The sequence below is a fragment of the Pantherophis guttatus genome, chromosome 7, assembly GCF_059756535.1.
Source record: "Pantherophis guttatus breed Tessera chromosome 7, ASM5975653v1, whole genome shotgun sequence".
Lineage (NCBI taxonomy): Eukaryota > Metazoa > Chordata > Lepidosauria > Squamata > Colubridae > Pantherophis > Pantherophis guttatus.
Window position 1 is genome coordinate 1,837,641 of NC_142069.1, and position 22,766 is coordinate 1,860,406.

The 22,766-nt window shown below is 44.7% G+C and overlaps 1 protein-coding gene across 1 annotated transcript in view; it reads left to right on the forward strand.

The window, feature by feature from the left end:
• Window positions 1-22,177, forward strand: part of LOC117656230 (uncharacterized) — a 34,509-nt gene extending 12,332 nt beyond the window's left edge. Inside the window, exons 9-18 of the mRNA XM_087873498.1 lie at window positions 2,432-2,564; window positions 3,897-4,033; window positions 5,577-5,859; window positions 6,967-14,706; window positions 14,919-15,050; window positions 15,725-15,859; window positions 17,097-17,246; window positions 19,480-19,587; window positions 20,829-20,917; window positions 21,903-22,177. Of these exons, the coding sequence (XP_087729624.1) occupies window positions 2,432-2,564; window positions 3,897-4,033; window positions 5,577-5,859; window positions 6,967-14,706; window positions 14,919-15,050; window positions 15,725-15,859; window positions 17,097-17,246; window positions 19,480-19,587; window positions 20,829-20,917; window positions 21,903-22,086 (9,091 nt within the window). The 3' untranslated portion in view covers window positions 22,087-22,177. The remainder of the gene's footprint in view (window positions 1-2,431; window positions 2,565-3,896; window positions 4,034-5,576; window positions 5,860-6,966; window positions 14,707-14,918; window positions 15,051-15,724; window positions 15,860-17,096; window positions 17,247-19,479; window positions 19,588-20,828; window positions 20,918-21,902) is intronic.
• The last annotated feature ends 589 nt before the right edge of the window (window positions 22,178-22,766 follow it).

Sequence of the window (22,766 nt, forward strand, 5' to 3'; positions counted from 1 at the left end):
CAAGTGAATTGATAATAACACTTTTCATTGTTTGATCTGAAATCACTTCCCCCCTCAATTGTAGCTCAGCTCTTATTTTGTTTAGATTTATCAAATGCTCACTTATAGAAACCCCTGGTTTTACTCTAGAGGAAAAGAAATCCTTAGACATTCTTGTGGTTGTAGCTACGCTATCGCTGTGAAATAGATTAAACATGCATTGAATTATTTCTGATACAGTTAGGTTTGGTTTGATGCTATGATACATTGCAGGAGACACGCTAGATATTATTATGAAAAATGCTCTATGATGTAAACAATCTATTTTTAAAGTCCAAGGTCTTCTTGGAGGGCTAGTTATAAAGAATAGTAAATTTTCTTTCATGAAAATAACCTGAAGCTGTTGATACCACTCTTGTAAATTAATGCCATCAATTCTAAGTTTTGGGAAGTCACTGGGTAAGTTACCTACATTATTCTGTCCATTACTTACAACCTGGGGCAGTCCGTGATCTCTCAAGTGCAGGAAATTACAGAACGGCATTGGGATGCTTGCAATGAGTCTGCGCGGTTCTCTGGCCAGTTCAAGTCCTTCTGGGTCGTCTACGTAGTTTCGCACATGCGCGTTGCTCATTTCTTCTTTGGTGGCGTCGTGGAAGGTTCTCTCCCTTTCAGCTCTCTCGATCCGCTCCTCCTCAGATGAGTCGGTCTCTGGCTCGGTTTTTGGGGTTCTGGTGGTGGCGACGGTTCTTTTCTTCTTTTTGTGTGCGTTGGTATTCGATTTTGTCTGTGGTGTAGGGCGAAATCGGCATGGCTCTCTGGGCTCGGGCGTCGTCGCTTTCGAAGTCAGGATGGGAGCGTGCAGGTCTTGAGTCGCCGGTTTGATTTCTTGCTTCTTCGTAGATGTCTTGGTAATTTTCAGTCTTGGCCCAAAAGCAGCAAAAAGCGTTTTCATTGCTGATTTTACTTGAGATTTTGTTAAATCGTCTTCACTTTCTGATTTTGGATCATCTGAAGAGTTTGAGACTTCTTTCTCACTTTCTTCGTCTGATAGTGTTTTTCGCGCCAGAAATTTTGAACTGAGCGTTTTGATTGGCTCTGCTCCATTCTCTTTTGAAGTTCGTTGAAACCAAGATGGCTGCCATTCAAAATTTCGCGCGGGATCACATCTTTTCTTTTTAACAACTATTTTCTCAGTAGTCATCTCACTTACGGTTTTTTGATCTTTGGGTTTTTCTTTAATGACGTTTTTCTCTCTCGCTGCTCCGCTGTTCTTCAGCATCTCCTGGAGGTCCGCGATGAGACTTTCATCATTCTTTTGGCTTTTTAGTATCTTTAATATCTCTGACCTGAGTTCGTTATTTTCTATTTCGATTTCTTTCTGGTCATTATTTTCACTCATTAGTTCTTCTTCTTCAGTGGTGTATTCTTCGGATTCTCTCGAAATCGCATTGGTGGATTCGTTGATCATCTCTTGATCAGTTTCTATTTCTTTGCTGTAGGCCCTGGTGTTGGGCCTATCTTTCTTGGACATTTTTAATTACTTATTGAGTCAATTAACCATCCTCTGCTACCAGCTTGTTGCAATATTTTCAGGATCAGACTCAATAAAGATAATAGGAGTTAGAGCTTTAAATATATTTCTTTTTAATTATGATAGGCATTCTATATTCACTGAATATTCAAGGTAGAAGCGACGAGAATGGTGAGGGTGGCTCCTTATATATACAAGGGGTGGAGCTAGGAATGGGAGTGGTAAGTTATGAATACATTAAAGTCCAAAGAATAAGTTAACCTCTGATGTTCCATATATACATTATTTACACATTGGAGAATAAGGCATTTACATCTGACAAAAAGATTGGAAGGAAGGAAAGAAAGAGGGAGGGAAGGAGGGAGGGAGGGAAGGAAAGAAAGATGGGAAGGAAAGAAAGAAGAAAAAAAAAGAAAGAAAGAAAGAAAGAAAGAAAGAAAGAAAGAAAGAAAGAAAGAAAGAAAGAAAGAAAGAAAGAAAGAAAGAAAGAAAGAAAGAAAGAAAAAAAAAAAAAAGAAAGAAGGAAGGAAAGAAAGAAAATTATGCTTCATATTTCATAACCCACCCCTCTCCCGGATTTGGGGGCTCCAAATTATGATCACCTGACCCTGGGATACTGCAATCCTCATAAATACATACCAGTTGACAAGTGCCCAGATTTTGACCACGTGACCCTTGGGATGCTGCGACGGTCGTAATTCCGAGGACCGGCCGTGAGTCCCTTTTTTTCAGGTCCTTTCTTAACTTCGGTCACTTCCTGAGCGGTTCTAATTCAAGGCCTCCCAGCCCCAGGCAACAAAAGCCGCCTGGAAGCTGCGGTTGTGAGGTTGTGCCTGCTGGAAACCGTCAGAAGGGCACCGTTGCACCCTCAGCAAGCAGGCGTGGCAGCTGAGTCCTGGGGGGTCCCGTGCCTTGCAGGTTTTGGGACTCTCAGCCGAGCGTGCCCGAGGCCTGCCATCAGGAGCTGGCCGAGCTGCGCCTGGCGGCACGATGGAACACAGGATTGGCATGGCAGCCGCAGGCCAGGATGGCGCCCCAAAGATCAACGAAGGTATTTTTTCCTTGGTGTTTTTTTTTCCCTTGGTTTAAATATAAATTTAATTTAATTAATTTAAGGTAAACCATATACTGGTGACGTAGCGGTTACAGTGCAGCATTGCAGGCTAACTCTGCCCACTGCCGGGAATTCGATCCTGACGGAGTTCAGGATAGACTCAGCCGTCCATCCTTCCGAGGTTCATAAAACGAGGACACAGATTGTTGGGGGGCAAGAGGCTGATTCTGTAAACCGCTTAGAAGCGGTATAGAAGTCTAAGTGCTATTGCAAGGGAGGGAGGGAGAGAGGAAGAAAGGAAGGAAGGAAGGAAGGAAGGAAGGAAGGAAGGAAGGAAGGAAGGAAGGAAGGAAGGAAGGAAGGAAGGAAGGAAGGCAGGAAGGAAGGAAGGGCGAGCCCTGGTGGGACAGTGGTTAGAATGAAGCATTGCAGGCTGACTCTTCCCACTGCCCTTCTATTCTATTCTATTCTATTCTATTCTATTCTATTCTATTCTATTCTATTCTATTCTATTCTATTCTATTCTATTCTATTCTATTCTATTCTATTCTATTCTATTCTATTTCTTATTCTATTCTATTCCTTATTCCTTATTCTATTCTATTCCTTATTCCTTATTCTATTCTATTCCTTATTCCTTATTCTATTCCTTATTCCTTATTCTATTCCTTATTTTATTTTATTTTATTTTAATCTATTCTATTCTATTTCTTATTCTATTCTATTCCTTATTCTATTCCTATATTCTATTCTATTCTATTCTTCTACTCTACTCTACTCTACTCTACTCTACTCTACTCTACTCTACTCTATTCTACTCTACTCTTTTCTATTCTATTCTATTCTATTCTATTCTATTCTATCCCATGTTCTGTTCTGTTCTTTTCTATTGCCATATTCTATTGCTATATTCCTATTTTCTATCCTATCCATTTTCTCTGTTGTGTTGAGCTCTATTCTACTCTACTCTACTCTACTCTAATCTACTCCACTCCACTCCACTCCATTCCATTCCATTCCATTCCATTCCATTCTCTCCTCTCCTCTATTCTAATAGAATAGAATAGAATAGAATAGAATAGAATAGAATAGAATAGAATAGAATAGAATAGAATAGAATAGAATAGAATAGGAGTTGGAAGGGACCTTGGAGGTCTTCTAGTCCAACCCCCTGCTCAAACAGGAAACCCTACACCATTTCAGACAGATGGCTGTCTAACCACTTCTTAAAATCTTCCAATGTTGGAGCCCCCACAACTTCTGGAGGAAAGTCGTTCCACCGGTCAACTGTGAAGCCCACCTCCCCTGTCTCTTCTTCTCCCAAAGCAGGTGGTGCTGGACCAGCTTCTGCTCCATCAGGAGAGGGACCGAAGTTCTCTCATCACGTCCTTGATGGTCCTGGTTGAACCAAAGGCACGAGCCCACCCCGGCGCAGAGCCAACCCACCTGGGAGAAGGTAGACCCTCGTAAACGGAGAGGGAAGTTACTCCTAGTCATGGTTAGCAAACCTCCAATTATTTCCCCGTTCTTCTGCTGTGACTCTCCTCAACAAAGAGTGATTGTCTTAAGAAAAAGAAACATTCCAGTTATGTGGCCAAAGAAATGTTTGATAAGGTCTACGGGGAACCAAGGACTTCCCAGTTGCCCCAATTAGCACACATTCCTTCGAGGTTCCTATCTTACTCACTCCTCCGAGAATTTGTTCTCTTCACAAACTGATAATTGAACACAGCGTGGGCTGCTTTGAACACGGGGCCAAGTACAACAGGCAGATGTTCAATAGGGCAAGCACGAGGCCTTATCTTGGGGGAGGAAAAAAGACCAATGTAGGATTGGGAAGAGATGGTTTGGTGGCGCTGTCTCAAAATCCTTGCAGACCTCCAGGGAAGAATAAAAGAATAGTAGAATAACAGTAACAGAATAAACAATAAGAGAATAAGAAAATAACAGCAATAGCAACAGAATAACAGATTAACAAAATAACAGAATAATAGAATAACGATAACAGAATACAATACAATAACAGAATAACAACAGAATAGCAAAATAACAATAACAATAACAAAATAACAATGTCAGAATAATAGAATAAAAATAACAGAATGATAAAATAATAGAATAAAATAAAAATAACAAAATAGCAAACCAGAACAATGAAAGAATAGCAAAATAACAATAACAATATCAGAATATCAGAATAACAATTACAGAATAATAGAATAAGAATAATAGAATAAGAATAATAGAATAAGAGTAACAATAAAATAGAAAAATAATAACAGAATAGCAAAATAACAGAATATCAGAATAAGAGAATAACAATATCAGAATAAGAGAATAACAATAACAATAACAAAATAACAATATCAGAAAAATAGAATAAAAATAAAAATAACAAAATAGCAAACCATAACAATGAAAGAATAGCAGAATAACAATAACAACATCAGAATATCAGAATAACAATTACAGAATAATTGAATAAGAATAATAGAATAAGAGTAACAATAAAATAGAAAAATAATAATAACAGAATAGCAAAATAACAGATATCAGAATAATAAAATAAGAATAAGAGAATAACAATAACAAAATAACAGTATCAGAAAAATAGAATAACAATAAAAATAACAAAATAGCAAACAATAACAATGACAGAATATCAGAATAACACGAACAGAATAATAGAATACGAATAATAGAATAACAGAATAACAATAACAAAATAGCAAAATAATAACAACAATAGCAAAATAACAAGAACAGAATAATAAAATAAAAATAAGAGAATAAGAGAATAACAATAACAGAATAACAACAGGAGAATGACAGACTGTAGGGTCTCCTGTCTGAGTATTGAGTTGGACTAGAAGACCTCTAAGGTCCCTTCCAACCCTGTTACTATGGAAACCAACCCCACATCCTTGCTGAAAGAGACCACCCTGCTTGCCCCCATCTAGTGCCAGGCTCGGGGCTCCCCAAACCTCATGAATGATGGATGGATATCAGTCTGGAGAGGACCCCCACCCCCACCGGCAGACCCTTTCCACATCCAGGCCTGGCAATGACCTCCTTCTCTCCCGCAGGCAGTGATGGGGCAGAGGCTTCTCTTAGGCCAGAGGAACCCACCTGCCTGGGGCCGAGGCTGGCCCAGGAACCGTGGCCAACCGAGGCTACCCCAGGACCTTCGTGGTGGGATGGTGCTGTCACCAGGCTGGTGGCCCTGCAGCAGGAGCAGGAGGAAGAGCTGAGATGGACCATCGAGAAGCTGGCTGAAGCCACCAGTAGAAGGGTGAGGAGCAGAGAGGCCTCGTTCACACCTGTCTTATTTTCACTTATTTTTACCACCGATTTGCCCCATGTGTGCACCTTCCATGCATGCCCTCGGCCTCAGAAACATGGCTAAATAGGACAACATAGTGCCGGGACCTACTGGTTCGCTCAAATCAGACCGAACCGGTTGAATGCCACCTCTGGCTCCATCCAAGAAACCTCATGCAAGCAACTTTTCTGCTGAGATCACTTTCGCTCCAGGGACTGAAGATTGTCTCATCCTGCAAAGTTGTGGAGGTCAAAGGTGCCTCTTCCCCAAAATCAAGAGTAATCCTCTAGTTGCAGGATGCAATAAACAATAAAGGCAGGATGCAAATAAATAAATATGTATCCATAAGGGGTGTCTCTTGATGGGGGTGTCCTTAATTCTCTCTGAGCTTGGTGGTTTTCTTGCAGACGTTTCATGACCCAACTAGGGAACACCATCAGTGCTAGAAGGGAGAAGGGTTTGCAGAGAGGAGGAGGAACAGGAGGAGATTGCAGGGGCCTTGGTGTTCTCTGAGCTTGGTGCTTTTCTTCAGACATTTCATAACTGAAGTAGGGAACATCATCAGTGCTAGAAGAGAGTGGGGTTTGTGGAATGATGGAAGAAGAGGAGGAGCAGGAAGAGGAAAACATGGGGCTTTTGATAGTTTCTGAGCCTGGTGGTTTTCTTGCAGATGTTTCATGACCCAGGTAGGGAACATCATCAGTGCTAGAAGGGAGAGGGGTTTTGCAAAGAGGAGGAGAAGAAGAAGGAGAAACAGGAAACAGAGAAGAGGAAAAAAGAACAAGGAGGCAAGGAGGAGAATGATGACTGTGGGGTCTCTGACGATCTCTGAGCTTGGTAGTTTTCTTGCAGACGTTTCATGACCCAGCTAGATAACATTGTCAGTGCTAGAAGGGAGTGGGGTTTGCAGAGAGGAGAAGGAGGAGGAGGTGTTCTATAGAGTCCTTGCTGCTCTTTGAGCTTGCAATTCTAAAATGGTAAAACAATTCAAACACTTGGTAAAAGCATAATAAAAACAATAAGAACATCCACAAAATAAGTAAGTACATTTATAGAATCCATGTGTTTCTTTTTCAGGACACTTTGGTGATGGACCAAAATGCCTTTTCTCTTCCGATGGAGCCCCCAGATACCAGGGCCTTCTCCATGAAATCCATGCTGCAGAGAGAGTTCTCTGAGACTGCCCAAGAAGTGAACAAGAGTGGAGTCCAGAAGCATTTCTGGACCACCTTGGAAATGATTCCAGTCCAAGAGAATCTGGAGTCACAACGGGAAGGTCCAGGACGGTCTCCACAGAGCGGGTTAGAAGAACCTGATCTTCAGCAAAGGATCAATGTCAGAGGAGAAGACCTCAGGCTCCAAGACACTGTACAGATGGATGCTAATGTACTTCAGGCTGAAAGACCACCAGAGGAGAAGTCACGTTGGCTTCAGGGACCATCAACATCATGTCAAGTTCTTAGGGGATTCCAAAAAGATTCAAATGGTGTGATCCTTCAAGATGTGAAGGATATGCAGTCTGGAGGTCCCCAGGAAAAGAAGCATCTGGAAACCCTATCTAGGAAGGGAGAAGGTAATCAGAAGCTGGCTGGTCCTGGACATCTTGAGTTCTCCCAAAAACAAAACGAACACCAGAGAGATCCAGAAATTCTCAGTCTCCCAAAGGAGATATCTCATGGACCTCAAAATATTCCAGAACACTCTGAGAAGAAGGAATCTGAAGTTTCCAGTAAAGGAGAAATTGATGGTCTTCAGACCACATCTAAGCCACAGGAGATTCTTGAACGTGCAGGAGCTTTAGAGAAGAGGGAAGAGATTTCTCAACCTTGGAAACCTTGTGGACACCAAGCAGTAAAAGATCTAGAGATCTCCCAGGCTTTAGAAACTCCAGCCATAGACCAGACTCTTCCTGAGAAAAAGGAATGTAATACTCAGGAGGGAAGTTCTCAAGAAGGTCCATTCCATGGATTGACTGTAAATAATTTGCATCCTCAGGGAGAGATACTAAGGAGGACAAAGTCTTTGGGGAGCTTAGAAGTTGTAACACCCTGGAGTCTGCTGTTCCAAGGATCAAGAGACCCAGAAACTTCTCTCCAACTATTATCAGAGAACCTGCAGAGAGGTCCTTCCCCAAAAACACAGATGGAAAATATACGTTCCCAACAAACTCCGAGTAGCCTCCAGACTGTCCTACAGAGTGAAACAGAAGTTGCTCAAACAAATACTAAGATGATAACTCCAGAACCTCACATTTCTCTTCAAGGGAAACAAAAACCTCAAAAAGAGGTGGACTCCCAAGATGGCGGGAATGAAAAAATGTTCCACACCCAAGGCACACGAATGGCTCAGCCCCAGGACTGGGAAGAACCTGACTTGGTCAGCAATCTCCATGAGGGATCACCAATTCTTCACATTTCAGAAATGAAGAGACCTTCAGAAGATGTTTGTCATCAAGAACAGACGGTCCTAGAATTCTCTCGTTGTCAAGGGCCTCCTCTCAAGAAATCAAACTCACCTGAACTTCAAGAGCTATTGCGGACAAGGGCCAATGAATCCGATGGTTCTTTGGAGATTCCACTGGAAAATAGATACATTCAAGACTCTCAGCATCAGGAATGGGAAAAGATGAAAAGCCAGAACATTTCAGAAAGAGAAGTTTTGAAGTTACCTGATTCGGTAGAGGTTCTCCAGGACCCAAACATTCCAAAATGCAAAGAAGAAGTTGTTGAGATACCAGGACCATTGCCCAAAATGTCAGAGACACCTATGCTGAAAGAGAAGTTGGATTTTTTGCAAGATGTGGGTGAATCAGAAGAGCTTCATAACTCAGGAGCCACGGAAGGAATTGGTGGAGAAATTCTCCAGTCCCAGAAAGCTCAGCTGGAATGGCCAATTCTTACCTTGAGAGAATCCCTCACACTTCAGCCCCAGAAGTTGGGTTCAGAAAGGCACAAAGACCTTTCTGTGTCCCAGGATTTCAGAAGTTTGGAAAGCCCACCTCTCCTGTGGAGCATCTTATGGCAAAAGGCAAAGTCATTTGAACAAATGAAACCGCGTCTTCTTCTAGGCCCACAGTTAGAACAAACGGCAATCCAGAGAATGACTAAGAAGGAAATGCCCATCCTTCAACTTCCGCAGGAAACAAAGGGAGCATTGATGGTTCAACGGGAAGAAGGATCACTGGTGGAAATGGAACACCAGAAACTCCAGAAGTCCAACGTCCTTTATCTCCAGGATTTGAAGCAACAGGAAGTGATGCCCCAGACCCAAACAGAAAAGGTTGTCCTAGCAGAGAAATGCATACAGACTGACCCTCAGGAGTTTCAGCATCAGGGAGAGAAGACACCAGAGGTTCTTCTGGAAATATCAGTAGGACAAGTAAATCTTGGAGAGAAACATCCAGGAGAAACAGGGGAGATGGAGAATGCTTCAACCCATGAAGCTCCACGGAGCAGGCTTCAAAAGCTTCAGAGAGAAGAGATTTCCCAGAGGAAGCTAGAATTTCTGGAACATTCAGGATCCTTCCTACAGGAAGATCTGAGCGGGACACAGCCCCCCACAAAAGAAATTCTGGGAAAAGTCCAGATTCAAAAGAAGGTGTTGCAAAAAGCGGTATTCGTCCAGCAACTCCAGGAACACAGAAGTCCAGATTCTCCTCCTCTTCTGTGGGGGGTCATGGACCTGAAGTCAAAGTCTTTTGAATTGAGGACATCATGTGACATAGAAGCTCAGGAGCTGAAGGACTCACCGATGGCTCCATTGCGGAGAAGAGCTGACACGGAACCAGAATCTTCTACACTTCAAAAATGTAAAGGTCTTGATGTCACTTCTTCTCAAGACCTAAAGGAAGTTGAGTCTCCTCCAGATAGGTCCAAGATGGGAACCTTTCAGAGTGGGGGAATCCTACCTACATATTCTCAAGAGTCGCGGTCCCCAAAAGTAAATAATTCAGAAATTCCTCAGTCTCAAGAAGGTGGGCCCAGGACGATCGTCTCTCCTTCCCCAGGTGAAAGAGAAGTCTTAATGAGTCAAGAAATTAAAGAGATGGGATCATCTCAAACCTGGATAGCTTCACAAGAAAAGCCAAAATCTTCTGAAATACCCCAAGAAGTTGTAGAACTGATAAAGGATCCAGAAATGGCCATTCGAGAACTGGGAGATCAACAGAACTCTGTGCCTTGCAAAATGAAGTGTCTGGAAACACCTCTTCATCCTGAGGAAAGTAGAAGCTTTGGACCTTCTCCTTTGTTGGGAAGAGCCTTAGAAATAAAGGCAAAATCATTTGAGCTAATCAAGTCAAAGACTTTTCAGATGAACTGCTCAGAGGCCACCTCACCAAGATCTCAGCAGGACTTCCAGGCTTCTCATGTAGAAGAGAGCTCAAAGTTAGAGATGATCCCACCATCAGGAATGCTACAGATGGAACCAGAATCCCAAGGAACCCAGAAGCATGGAACTCCACAGGTGTATCACCCAACAGATCTAGGGGAGCAGATGGTCCCTCAAATCCAAGTTGGGAAATCTGTTTATACCCAGACTCCAGATTCTATTTCAATGCAATATCTGCTGGAGGAGTCAAAGGACGTTCAGATCCTGGAGCTTCAAGAGCTGAGAGATCTAGAAGTTCCTCAAGCCCAGAGTGACAAAGAAGAACTGGAGAAATTAGAAAATTTGAGACCACACGGAAAGAATATCGGGGCCTTAACATCTCAGCCAGCTCCAGAAAGAAAAGCAGAACATCTTCAGCATGCAAGACGCAGTAGTCCAGAAACACCTCCTCTTCTGTGGTGGGTTTTGGAGTTAGCTCATCATGGAATATTATATAATGTTTCTCCTCAACCTCAGGAGTTCAGTTCTTATGTCCCAGGGACGCAAAGACAAGAATGGCCCCAGAATGAGTCAGAGGCACAACATCCACAAAATCAAATTGTGTCTTTGGCTAAGAAACTGCAGAAACTAGAGGTTCCTCAAGCACAGAAGGAATCCTTCCAAGTTGAAGGAAGCAGGACAGCAGATGATCATCTTCAGTCCCAGGAATGCAAAGATCCAGAACCTTCCCAGTCTCATGAAATTGTTCCTCAAGTAGAGCTCACTAGCCCTGGAGTTTCAGTCTCAGAAGCATTTCAGTTTCTGGATCAGGAGAAAGCAAAATCATTTCAAGGTCCCAAGAGAAGTCCTCAGGACCTTGAGGTCCATCAGTTAAAGGAGAGAGAACCTGTCTCAGTTGAGGAATCTTCAGAAGGAGATGTTCAGAGTAGAAAAGGATCTTCAATGACACAAAAGACACTTATTCCCATGAAACCTAAGGATTTGGAGTGTCTGGTACAGGAAGAGATGTCCAAGCCATGTGAGTCATATAAAGTAATTCATTCGCATGACCATCAAACTCTGGATACGCTTGGGAACATGGATTCCCTAGACCCCTCACCCTCATCTGTACAACTCCAGAGGTTGAAAACAGATGCAGAACATTGTGGCCTTCTAAATGGATCCCAGGATCTTCAGCCGAAGGAACCAGCACATGGTGAGACATTGAAGGGAGTCAAACAGGATGACTTCCCAATTATTGACCCTTCTGAGGAACACAGTAAGATCAAAGTTGACCTGCCCTTGGAAAAACCTCTGGGGAAATCAAAGTCTTTTGACTTAGGGGAGCTTCAAATTTCGAAGACTCAGGAACCACTGAAGAAAGGATCTTTTCAAACTCAAACAACCGAAGTCTTGAAGATTCGGGAAGACCTTCCAAAGAAAAACCAGAAAAAGATAGATTCGCAGACCATTTCATCTCAAGAAAAGGGTCACCAGGACACCCCACAACTACTGCAGTCCCATGAATCGGCTTCTAAAAGCCCTTCCATTCTCCAGAATTCATCGACGCAAACATCAGTACTTCCTGAGATGGACCCATGTTCCTTGCAGAGCCAGGAACTCAGAGAAATGATTCAACCCCAGAGCTCCAAACTCCAAAGAACCACAAACTCCAAGATGCTACAGGGACACCATCAAGCAGAGAACTGTGAACTTGGAGTAGAAGATAGTCACCCTGAAATGCGAGGAAACCTGCAAAGATCTCCTCAATCTTTCCTTGTCCAAGATATCTTATACCCTCTGGCAGATACGTTCAGGAAATCAAAATCTTTGGAATTGCCCAAAGGAAACATTGGCCTGCTTCAGGGGTTGAAAAGACCAGACATTTCCCGATCTCAAGAAAATGTGAAGGAATGTCCTCAGATCTTTGATGACCAAACATCATCACGGGAGATGACTATGTCTTCACAGGAGAAAAAGAGTAGATGTCCTACACAAAAGGAACTGAAGGACTCACAATCTCAGGAAGAACTTGGCCAAAATAAGCCAACTATTTTAAATCCTGAGGATAATCAGGCCCAGAAGCTCCAAAGACAGGAAAGAATGGAAGTTCTTCCTTCTCCAGGAGTTCCTCAGGAATGTGTTTTTCTCCAGATCCAGGGGAACCTGCAAAGCCATCCAGAGTATTTTGGATGCGAAGATTTAAACCATCCAGATGTTCTTCAACCTGAAAAACACTCAGCAATACCAGAAACTCTTGAATTTGAGAAACATGGGGAATCTATAACTCAGTTGTCCTTAGTGTCTACAGAGAAAGGAGCTCTATCAGTCTGGTGGCCCCTGGGAAAATCGAAGTCTCTTGACTTTAGAGAACATCAAGTCCCCTCTCTAAAGTCACTTCTGGGGGAGTTGGATTGTTCTAAAACCCAGAAGATGCCTTCAGCCAATCTGTCTCAACCACAAAGAAATCTCCAGGATGAACAACGGAAATGCAGGACTCCGCTGGTCTTCTCCAAAACCCAACCTCTTGAGGACCTTAATTCAAAAGATAAGATTGGCCAACAGGAAGAAAACCATTGTGCCAACCAGAAAACGGAGCACATGGAGCTGGAAGCTGAAAAGTCCCAAGAGCTACTGACACATGAGAGAGAAATCATGGCTTTCCAGAAACTGGAGGATATCCAGATGTTCTGTTCCAAGGAATACAGAGAATTGGAAGCTCCTCAACTTCAGGTTAATTCCCAGAGCTTGAAGGAGCCTCTTTGTACTGATCAGGGTGTGCAGACAGAATCCAAATCTCAAGGACTAAGAAAGCCACTTAATCACCAGGTTGAAAGAAATCTACAAAGTCCTCCTAGTCTCAGGAACCTGCTGAGGAAGTCCAAGACATTTGGCTATGAGGAACCAACAAGTAGCGTTGATCCTCACATCCAGGATGTCCAAAGGGAAGAAGAACCTGCAGAAGGGCACAGCTTGCATGTTGAGAAGCAGTTGCTGCAGAGATTTGAGGGACCAAAGTCACAAATAATCCAGGAGATAATTAAACCTGAAGTTCTTCAACATCGGGAGATAGCAAACGTTGAAAGCATTGGGGAATCTAAAGGACAACCCAACTGCCCAAAGGAAGCTCACAAAATAGAAATGGGGTCCATAAAATCCAAGATATCTCTACATGCAAACCAGGAACCTCCTCAACAACAAGAAGATACACAACACATAGTTCCACAGGACAGTGTACCCCACGTTGTTCCACCTTGTGACATTCCACAATTTGGTATTAAATTTCTCCAGGAGCTGGGGAGGTTGCATAATGAATTAAGTACCCTCAGACCATCCCAGGAAGTAAAGGATGGGAAGGCCATTTGTCCCCAAAGTGCTAAAGTTTCCAGTCAACCACAGCAGCAAATACCAGCTGAACCCCAAATAAATACAGGTTCTCAGGTTCTCCAGCACCAGAAATGGAGCACAGCAACATCTCCGCAGCCACCACCATCATCACCAGGAGATTTCTCTGAACCTTCTAAGATGCAGCCGCCGTCTCTTCAATCTCCCCAAAGCCAAGGACCTGACCAGATGCCAAGAGTAAAAAGGGAGTTGGCGAGGAACATGGGGTCACCAATGCAGAAGGCACCACAGATGGTCCAATGGCAAGAAGACTTGTCAAAAAAATCAATTGTGGTGTCTGGGATGACAGATCCTCCTTTCCTTCAGTCACTGGAAAATGTGGAAGCAAAGATCTTGGATCTCCAGGAGCCCCTTAATCTTGAAGGGAAAGTGAGAGAGAAAGAGCCAACGGTCAGAGAGTTACGAAAGGATCATCCCTCAAATATGAAAGAACTTTTAATGGCAAAATCAAAATCCCTTGCACCTCAGTCATTATCAAGGACTCGGGAGTTCCAGCATGAGAGAACAAAAACAGTAAAAGGTCTACCTTCCTTGGATAAAGAGATGGCCACTAAACGTAGACCTATTTCCCAAGGACCATTAAATATCCAAGCAGAAGCCATTTCTTCCCAAAACCAGAAATTTCCCACAAAACAGGAAAACCAGAGCATTCTTTTACCTCAGAATCAGAAGGAAGCAATGACCCAACAAGTAGGCCAACATTTTCAGGAGAAGCATAAGAGGTTGAAGCTCCAAGAAGGAAGGAACCTAAAATCATGGAAGGGCCAGGAACTGGAGTCTCTTCAGCTTCAATGGATGGAGGAGAACCAAGCTTTTCAGGAATGGAGAAAGGCAGGAACTCTTCTGGCTGAAGGAACTCAACCAAGGAATCGTTCAACCCGTGAGAAGGGCCTACTGAACCTGGGAGATCTTGAGCCTGAAGATGAGAGCAGAAGACTGGAGAGACTCTGGGAGCAGAAGACCACAGAGACCACAGCTATGACTTTGCTCTCTCCCTCCAGCCCTGGAAAGCCCAGCGAGATGATATGGGAGCCCAGCTCGCTCAACATGGACATTTCCAGAGAGACCTCTTTTGATGCGGCCCAGCCTTCTTCACCATCTTGGGTAAGAAGATCTAACATTTAGCTGAGATGTACTAAACCAGGACAGGGGTGGAGACAGCTTTATTTCAGCTTTAAATTTTAATGTTAAAGAATGAAGGTGGTTTATGAAGGTGATAAACTGGAGATGAGGACAGAGAAGGTTACAAACATCTCCTCTGTCCATAAGTTGACTAGAAACTTCTCTATCTAACAGCGGGTATTTCTTCTCTGTAGATTGACCAGGTTGGGACTCTGAAGTTATCTGAAGACATTTGTTGGCCTGCCCTTAAACTGAGATGTCCACCAATGACCCATGCCAAAAGCCAGACATTGAGATTGGTGGCATTCATGTGCACAAGAGACAGAGTCTTCTGAACTGGTGGCACTGTATCTTTGGAGACAACAGACTGACATGATGTTGCTACCCAAGTCACATACAGATGTAGTCCTTCCATACCTTTTAAGAAAACCTTTAATTGATACCCATGTCAGCATTTTCTGACCTAAAGTTTTCAGGCACGTTAAGCTGCCATTCTCATCCTAGGAGATGTAGCCCAACTTTTAGAAGGAGCTGGATGGGGGACCTTGGGACTCTAAAATATCTTCTGGCTTCTGCTCTGTGAAATTCCATCAGTTGTCTATTGTTTTGGCTGTTGCTTCAAGGGGGAATTGAAATAATTTCTGACATTTGAAATCAATCAAAGTGGTGTTCAACTTTGAACGGGAGGTATGAGCATCCATTGAGGTTCTCCAGATGATGGTTTCTCCTCAGAGGCCACATTTCTCTACAATTGGGCCAAATCTGGAAGATGGTTTTGGTGTCTTCAGAACAATGGCATACGTAAAATGATATAAGATATTTTTTGCTAGGGAGGGAAGATATCAAAATGAATGAATTCTGGGGAAAGTTCTTCTTGAAACTCATGTGAGGTCAGAAGAGGTAGAGGTACCTCCCACCCTATCCACCCAATAACCAGACTGACTGTCCCTTCTTTGAGGGTTTCTGCCTACTTAGTGTTATTTTTTCTTCTTCTTCTCAGGAGATCAATGTCCACATAAGGGTTACCTGTCCTGGGGACTCTCCATCCTTGGAGAAGTCAACTGATCAACCCCAGCCAGGTGAACCCAACCAAAAGGCCATCAGCAGCTTTCCTGGGGAAGGAGTGGATGGACAGGTAAGTGACCAAGTTCTTGGGGTATCGTTCATGGGGTTGCCAATTGTCCGATATTTTCTAGAGCTTCCGCTGCCTGGTTTCAATGGAGGAGTTAGAAAGGACTGGTCCAACCATCCAACAGATAGTTCTTGACTTACAACAGTTCATTTAGTGACCATTCAAAGTTACAACAGCACTGGAAAAAGTGGCTTATGACCGTTTTCACACTTATGACCGTTGCAGCATCCCCATGATCACGTGACCCAAAATCAAAAGCTTGGACTCGTATTTATGACGGTCATAATGTCCCAGGATCACGTAATCCTCTTTGGCGAGCTTCTGACAAGCCAAGTCAAAGGGGAAGCTGTTCTGCCCCAGTTACGGACCCTAAAGAACGCAGCACACACAAAGTTTGTACAAAACTTAAATTTACTAAAATAACTCAGTCTTTTTCAAAACAAAGGCTGTTAATAAACTTTCTTAACAGCCTACAAGAAACCAAAGATAAAGTAATCACAATCTTACTAAGGTTGGCAGAAAGCCCAGAAGCAATTTGCAGAGAATCCAAACGCAAAGGAGAGTGAACTAAAGTTGTTCCCTACAAATTGCTTCAATCGGCGTTCCTCCTTAAATAGGCTAAGGGAGTGGCCAATTAGCCCCAAGCCTTACTCTCGAGGAGACCTGCTTCTGAGTAGCCACTCCTGCCTTTTGGCAGCTCTGCGCACCCGTGCATTGAGAAGAGGCTCCTCCTCTTCTTCCTCTTCACTTAAAAGGAGCTTCTGGAGGTTCTGAAGGTCCTGGCTGAATCCCCGCCTCTGGCACCACATCTTCTCCAGCCTCCTCACTGTCCGACTCGAGTGACAGCTGCACAGGCTGCTGGCGCAGCACCACACCAGCCTCCTCGCTGTCAGAGTCAGCTACAATCCGCACAGGCCACTGAGGGGCCACAACAGAAGCCGGATTCACTTAACAACTGTGTGACTAACTGAACGACTGCAGTGATTGACTTAACCATGGTGGCAAGGCAGGTCGTAAAATGGGGCAAAGCTCACTTAACAAATATCTCACTTAGCAATGGAAATTTTGGGCTCAATTGTCGTCTCCCATCTACAGTACTAAAAACGTTACTCAAACTCCTAGCCACTGTACTAAGAACATTACTCCAAGAAGTCCCGCTCCCCTTTGGTGCTGCCATTGTTATTCGGTCCTTCTTGGTCTCACCTGCCTCCTTCTGACCTACCTTTCCTTCACCCACCAGCCCCTGCTCCCCCCTCGGCCGCCCAGCCGGGAGAAGGCCTTCATCTGGCTCTCCCCACGGGACAAAAAGGAAGCTCTGCAGCGACTGGCAGAAACCCAGGTGGAGGGCGAACGCCGGCACCAGCGGGATAAGGAGCGGCAAGCTCTCCGGGTGAGCATCCTCTGGTCCCCGATCCCTCTTAGACCCAGGAGAAGTGGCCCCCTCTTCTCCGGGAACTGGCGTAACTCTCGCTGATCCGAGAGGCATTTCACAGAATCCTAGAGCTGGAAGGGACCATGAAGGTCTTCTAGTCCAACCCAGGAGATCTTTAAAGCCTCCAAGATTGGAGCGCTCACAACTTCTGGAGCCAAGCCAAGTTCCATTGATGGATTGTTCCCATTGTCAGGAAATTTCTCTTATTTCCAGGTTGGGTCTCTCCCCCCTGCCATTGTCTCTCTCCTTCCTTCCTTCCTTCCTTCCTTCCTTCCTTCCTTCCTTCCTTCCTTCCTTCCTTCCTTCCTCCCTCCCTCCCTCCCTCCCTCCCTCCCTCCCTCATTCACTCACTCACTCACTCTTTCTCCCTTCTTTAGCACTTAGCAGTAGCACTTACTTATATACCACTTCACAGTCCTTTACAGCCCTCTCTGAATGGTTTACAGAGTCAGCCTCTTGTCCCCAACAATCTGGGTCCTCATTTTACCGACTTCGGAAGGACAGAAGGCTGAGTCAACCTTGAGTCGGTCAGGTTCAAACTCCTGGCAGTCGGCAGAGTCAGCCTGCAATGCTGCATTCTAAATCACTGGGCCACCACAGCTCACCAGTAGCAGTCACATCTACACAACCTGTAACATCTGGAACTCCAGGATGTGTGTTTTGTGGCTCCGAGAGTTAGCCACTCCTGCCTGTGTGATGGCTGGGAGCATAACCCCAACGAAGAGGGATCTGGGTATTCCAGGTAGAAGGGATGTAGAGACCAGCCTGTCATGGTGGAGGAGACCAATGGACTTCCCAAGCATTCTAGAGAGGGGTCTCCAACCTTGGCTACTTTAAGCCTGGTGGACTTCAACTCCCAGAATTCCCCAGCCAGCTGGCTAGGGAATTCTGGGAGTTGAAGCCACCAGGCTTAAAGTTCCCAAAGTTGGTGACCCCTGTTCTAAAGTATTGGGGCACATGAGGTGTTCTGGTTTACAGAACCATTGAGGAAGGCATCAGTTGCCTCCAGGAATACTATCCTGTTTCCCCGAAAATAAGACCCAACCGGAAAATAAACCCTAGCATGATTTTTCAGGATACTCGTAATATTAGCCCTACCCCCAAAATAAGCCCCAGTTAAGATCGACAGCAGACAGAGGCATTTAGTACTGTATTTCCCCCCCAAAGACCTAACCGGAAAATAAGCCATAATACATCTTTTGGACCAAAAATTACCATATTTTTCAGAGTATAAGACGCACTTTTTCCCCCCCAAAAAAGAGGGTGAAAATCTGGGTGCGTCTTATACTCTGAATGTAGCCCCACCCAGCTTCTCAAACAGAGGTTTCAGAGGCTGAAAAAAAGCATCAGAACCGAAGCTTCAGAAAAAAAGCCCCCAACAGAGCTTCAGAAAAAGAAGCCCCCAAATAGAGCTTCAGAAAAAAAGCCTCCAAACAGAGCTTCAGAAAAAGAAGCCTCCAAACAGAGCTTCAGAAAAAAAGCCCCCAAACAGAGCTTCAGAGGCTTTTTTTCTGAAGCTCTGTTTCGGAGGCTTTCAGAGGCAGGAAAAAAAGTTTTTTCTGAAACAGAGTTTCAGAGGCAGGGAAAAAAGCAAAAAAAAAAAAGCAAGGCACAGAACTCACAACCAAGGAACCTGTTGCTAAAATTCACCTCTGGGAACAGCTGATTGGGAGTATTCCAGGAGGCCGATCCACCTGCCAATCAGCTTTTTTCTTATTTTCCTCCCCAAAAACTAAGATGCGTCTTATACTCCGAAAAATACGGTAATATAAGACCCAGTTGTCAGCGTCTCAACGCTGACATAGAAAAGGGAGATAAGCCCTGAACTTTTGCCTGCTAAATCCCTTTGAAGCTCGATCTCCGTGGAAATGAAGAGGGGGGAACATTCCTGTGAAATGACGAGACAAGAAGTCAGGAGAGTGACTTGGAAGATAGCCAATGAGAAGCAGAGAATTGGGGATCGGAAAGGGAGGGATTGGGGGGCAAAAGGTCAGTCTTGTCCGCACGAGTCATGATCCGGTTGCTGTACTCAAATAAAGAGAAGATTTCCTTAAAGATTGGCAGTTTGGAAATTCATTTATTTTGAGATAGCATCGAAGTCTGACACCGGTCTTATTTTGGGGGAAACACAGTATTACACCGCTAAAACTTGCCGAAAGCAACATGGAGAGAAAGATCTTCCTCCCTTAAGTTCCAGGAACGGCTCTCTATAGCCAAACGCCGGAGGTCCACGCAGGATCTTCTGGGAGATGGTCCAGGAGACCGAGGGCCCTGGGCATCAGCAATCTCTGAAGGCCAGGTATGGATTTTCCCATTGGAATAAAATTATTGCGGTAATAAAAATTAACTCCTGGGGGAGAAGGGAGGAAGAGAATTCAAGGTCTTTGGAGCTTTAAGTACTTTACAACAGGGAGTTTGTTCAATGTGTTTGGGTCAGGTATGTGTGTGGTATTGGTGAGTGGTGCGGTGGCATAGAAGTGGAGCTCTCGCCTTAGAATCAGGAGGCTGTGAGTTTGATCCTAGGTAGAGGCAGATATTTCTCTCTCTGGGCACAATGAGAATGTATCTGCTGAACAAAACTCTGCACTGGTGACAGGAAGGGCATCCGGCCAGTAAACACTCAGCTCCATTCAGTTGCCCAGACTCCACCCCGATGCAAGGGATTATGGGGTCATTAAAGGATGATGATGATGATGATGATGTGTTATGTGGTATTGGTAGCATATCTATGAAATTAATTAATTACCAATAGCAGGGAATCTTTGTAGCTCAGGGTTGAACTGTGGGGTCCTTGGTGCTCTCTGAGCTTGTGTGGTTTTCTTGCAGACATTTCATGACCCAACTAGGGAACATCATCAGTGCTAGAAGGGGATGAGATTTGTGGAGTCGTTTCATGACCTTTGGGAGTTCCAGACCCCCAAAAGAAAAACACTTCCCATGGGCAAATCCATGGGCCTGTTCGCAAAACATAGCAAACCTTTAGCCTTAAAGGTAAAGGTAAAATTCCCCTCGCACCTATGTGCTAGTTGTTCCTGACTCTAGGGGGTGGTGCTCATCTCCGTTTCAAAGCCGAAGAGCCAGCGCTGTCCGAAGACGTCTCCGTGGTCACGTGGCCGGCATGACTCAACACCAAAGGCGCACGGAGCGCTGTTACTTTCCCACCAAAGGTGGTCCCTATTTTTCTCCTTGCACTTTTTACCTGCTTTCGAACTGCTAGGTTGGCAGAAGCTGGGACAAGGAACGGGAGCTCACCCCGTTACGCGGCACTAGGGATTTGAACCGCTGAACTGCCGACCTTTCGATCGACAAGCTCAGCATCTTAGCCACTGAGCCACCGCGTCCCTATATCCTTTAGCCTTATATCTCTATAAGTCAACTGGAACTGATTAAAAATTCCACTCCTTTACGAACTGATTTTCGTCCACACCATGGAGCAGGCTAAGGCCAGTGAAGCTGGAGGTCTCTTCCCATAGGGTGTGCTATTTTTTGCGCCTATGGGTGGCCAGCTGGGACTAACCCCTGGACTTTCCCATCTGGCAGGATGAAGCTGGGCAGAAAATGGCCGTGAAGACCCATCTGGAGAAGATCAAGAGAGAACGGACCTACATCATGCAGTCCAAGAGAGAGAGGTAGGAGTGTGTCAGGATATGAATGTCTACCTGTGTCGCAGGTTCTTCCATTCCCAATTCCATTGATCCAGATTCAAGAGAGGTGTTAAAATTTCTGGGGATCCTCAACTGGGAGTTTCCTTTATATCTTCCCATAAGGCAGAGGCAAAGGGGAGCGATGGCCCCTTTTCGACTTGTGGACTTCAACTCCCAGAGTTCCTGCAAACTGGCTCAGGAATTCTCTGCTCTGCCCCAGCTACGGACCCCAAAGAACGCAGCACGCACAAAGTTTGTACAAAACTGAATTTACTAAAATAACTCAGTCTTTTTCAAAACAAAGGCCGTTAATAAACTTTCTTAACAGCCTACAAGAAACCAAAGATAAAGTAATCACAATCTTACTAAGGTTGGCAGAAAGCCCAGAAGCAATTTGCAGAGAATCCAGACGCAAAGTAGAGTGAACTAAAGTTGTTCCCTACAAATTGCTTCAGTCGGTGTTCCTCCTTAAATAGGCTAAGGGAGTGGCCAATTAGCCCCAAGCCTTACTCTCGAGACCTCCTGAGGAGCCACTCCTGCCTTTTGGCAGCTCTGCGCGCCCGTGCATCGAGAAGAGGCTCCTCCTCTTCGTCCTCTTCACTTAAGGGAGCTTCTGGAGGTTCTGAAGGCCCTGGCTGAATCCCCGCCTCTGGCACCACATCTTCTCCAGCCTCCTCATTGTCTGACTCGGGTGCCAGCTGTATCACCCGATACTGAGGTACCACTCTCTATATCAGTGTTTCTCAACCTTGGAAGCTTGAAGATGGGCGCTGGCTGGGGGATTCCGGGAGTTGAAGTCCACCCATCTTCAAGCTTCCAAGGTTGGGAAACACTGGTCTATATAAAAACTTTATATACTTTAGGAAAGTAACTTTAGGAAAGCTGAGATGGAACTTTCCTGATGACTGGTGTAGTCCTTAATCCCCTGGAAGCCCTGGCTGCCCCATCTCTGTCTCTCTCCCTCCCACAGGAACACCCTGAAGTTCAAGGAGCTCCTGGACCCACTGGTGGTCCCCAGGGAGGAGAAGCCTATGCCGAGACAAGCAGAGGAGCTTCAGCAGAGGGGAAACCTCTGTCCTTCTGGATCCCCTGGAGACCGAGTGAAGTTGGAGGCTCTTTCTCACATCTCCCGTATGATTCCCAAAGAAGAATAAGTGTGGGGAGGAGGAATGGTGGTGGAGGAGGTAGAGTGAAGATGGTGATGGTGGAGGAGGAGGGGAAGAAAAGGAGAACAAGAGAAGGGAGGAGGAGGAGAGGAGGAGGAGGAAGAAGAAGCAGAAGAAGAATCAGAAGGAGGAGGAGGAGGGCAAGAGGAGAGGAGAGGAAAGGTGAGGAGGAAAGAAAGAAAAGAGAAGGAAAAAAAGACAATCATCTTTGGTGGACAATCACAGAAAGACTAAACGGCAGAAGGGTGGTCACAGTTGGGCAAGAATTACCTCGTTGGATTTATAAGCGCAGGAATATTCTTGATGAAAACCTTCCCCTTATTATTAGTTGTGTTGTGTTCGTGTTTGCAAGACTTCTTCAGCACATCGTTGTCTCCCGTGGGTGAAAATTCATTTGTCTTTATTCATTGTCCATTCATCCCAACACAGCAATTTCCCTCAGGAGTGGGGAGGGAATGGAGATTTTGCAATATCCTTCCCTCAGGAGTAGGGAGGGAATGGAGATTTTGCAATATGCTTCCCTCAGGAGTGGGGTGGGAATGAATTTTTGCAATATCCTTCCCTCAGGAGTGGGGAGGGAATGGAGATTTTGCAATATCCTTCCCTCAGGAGTGGGAAGGGAATGGAATTTTTGCAATATCCTTCCCCTGGAGTGGGGTGGGAATGGA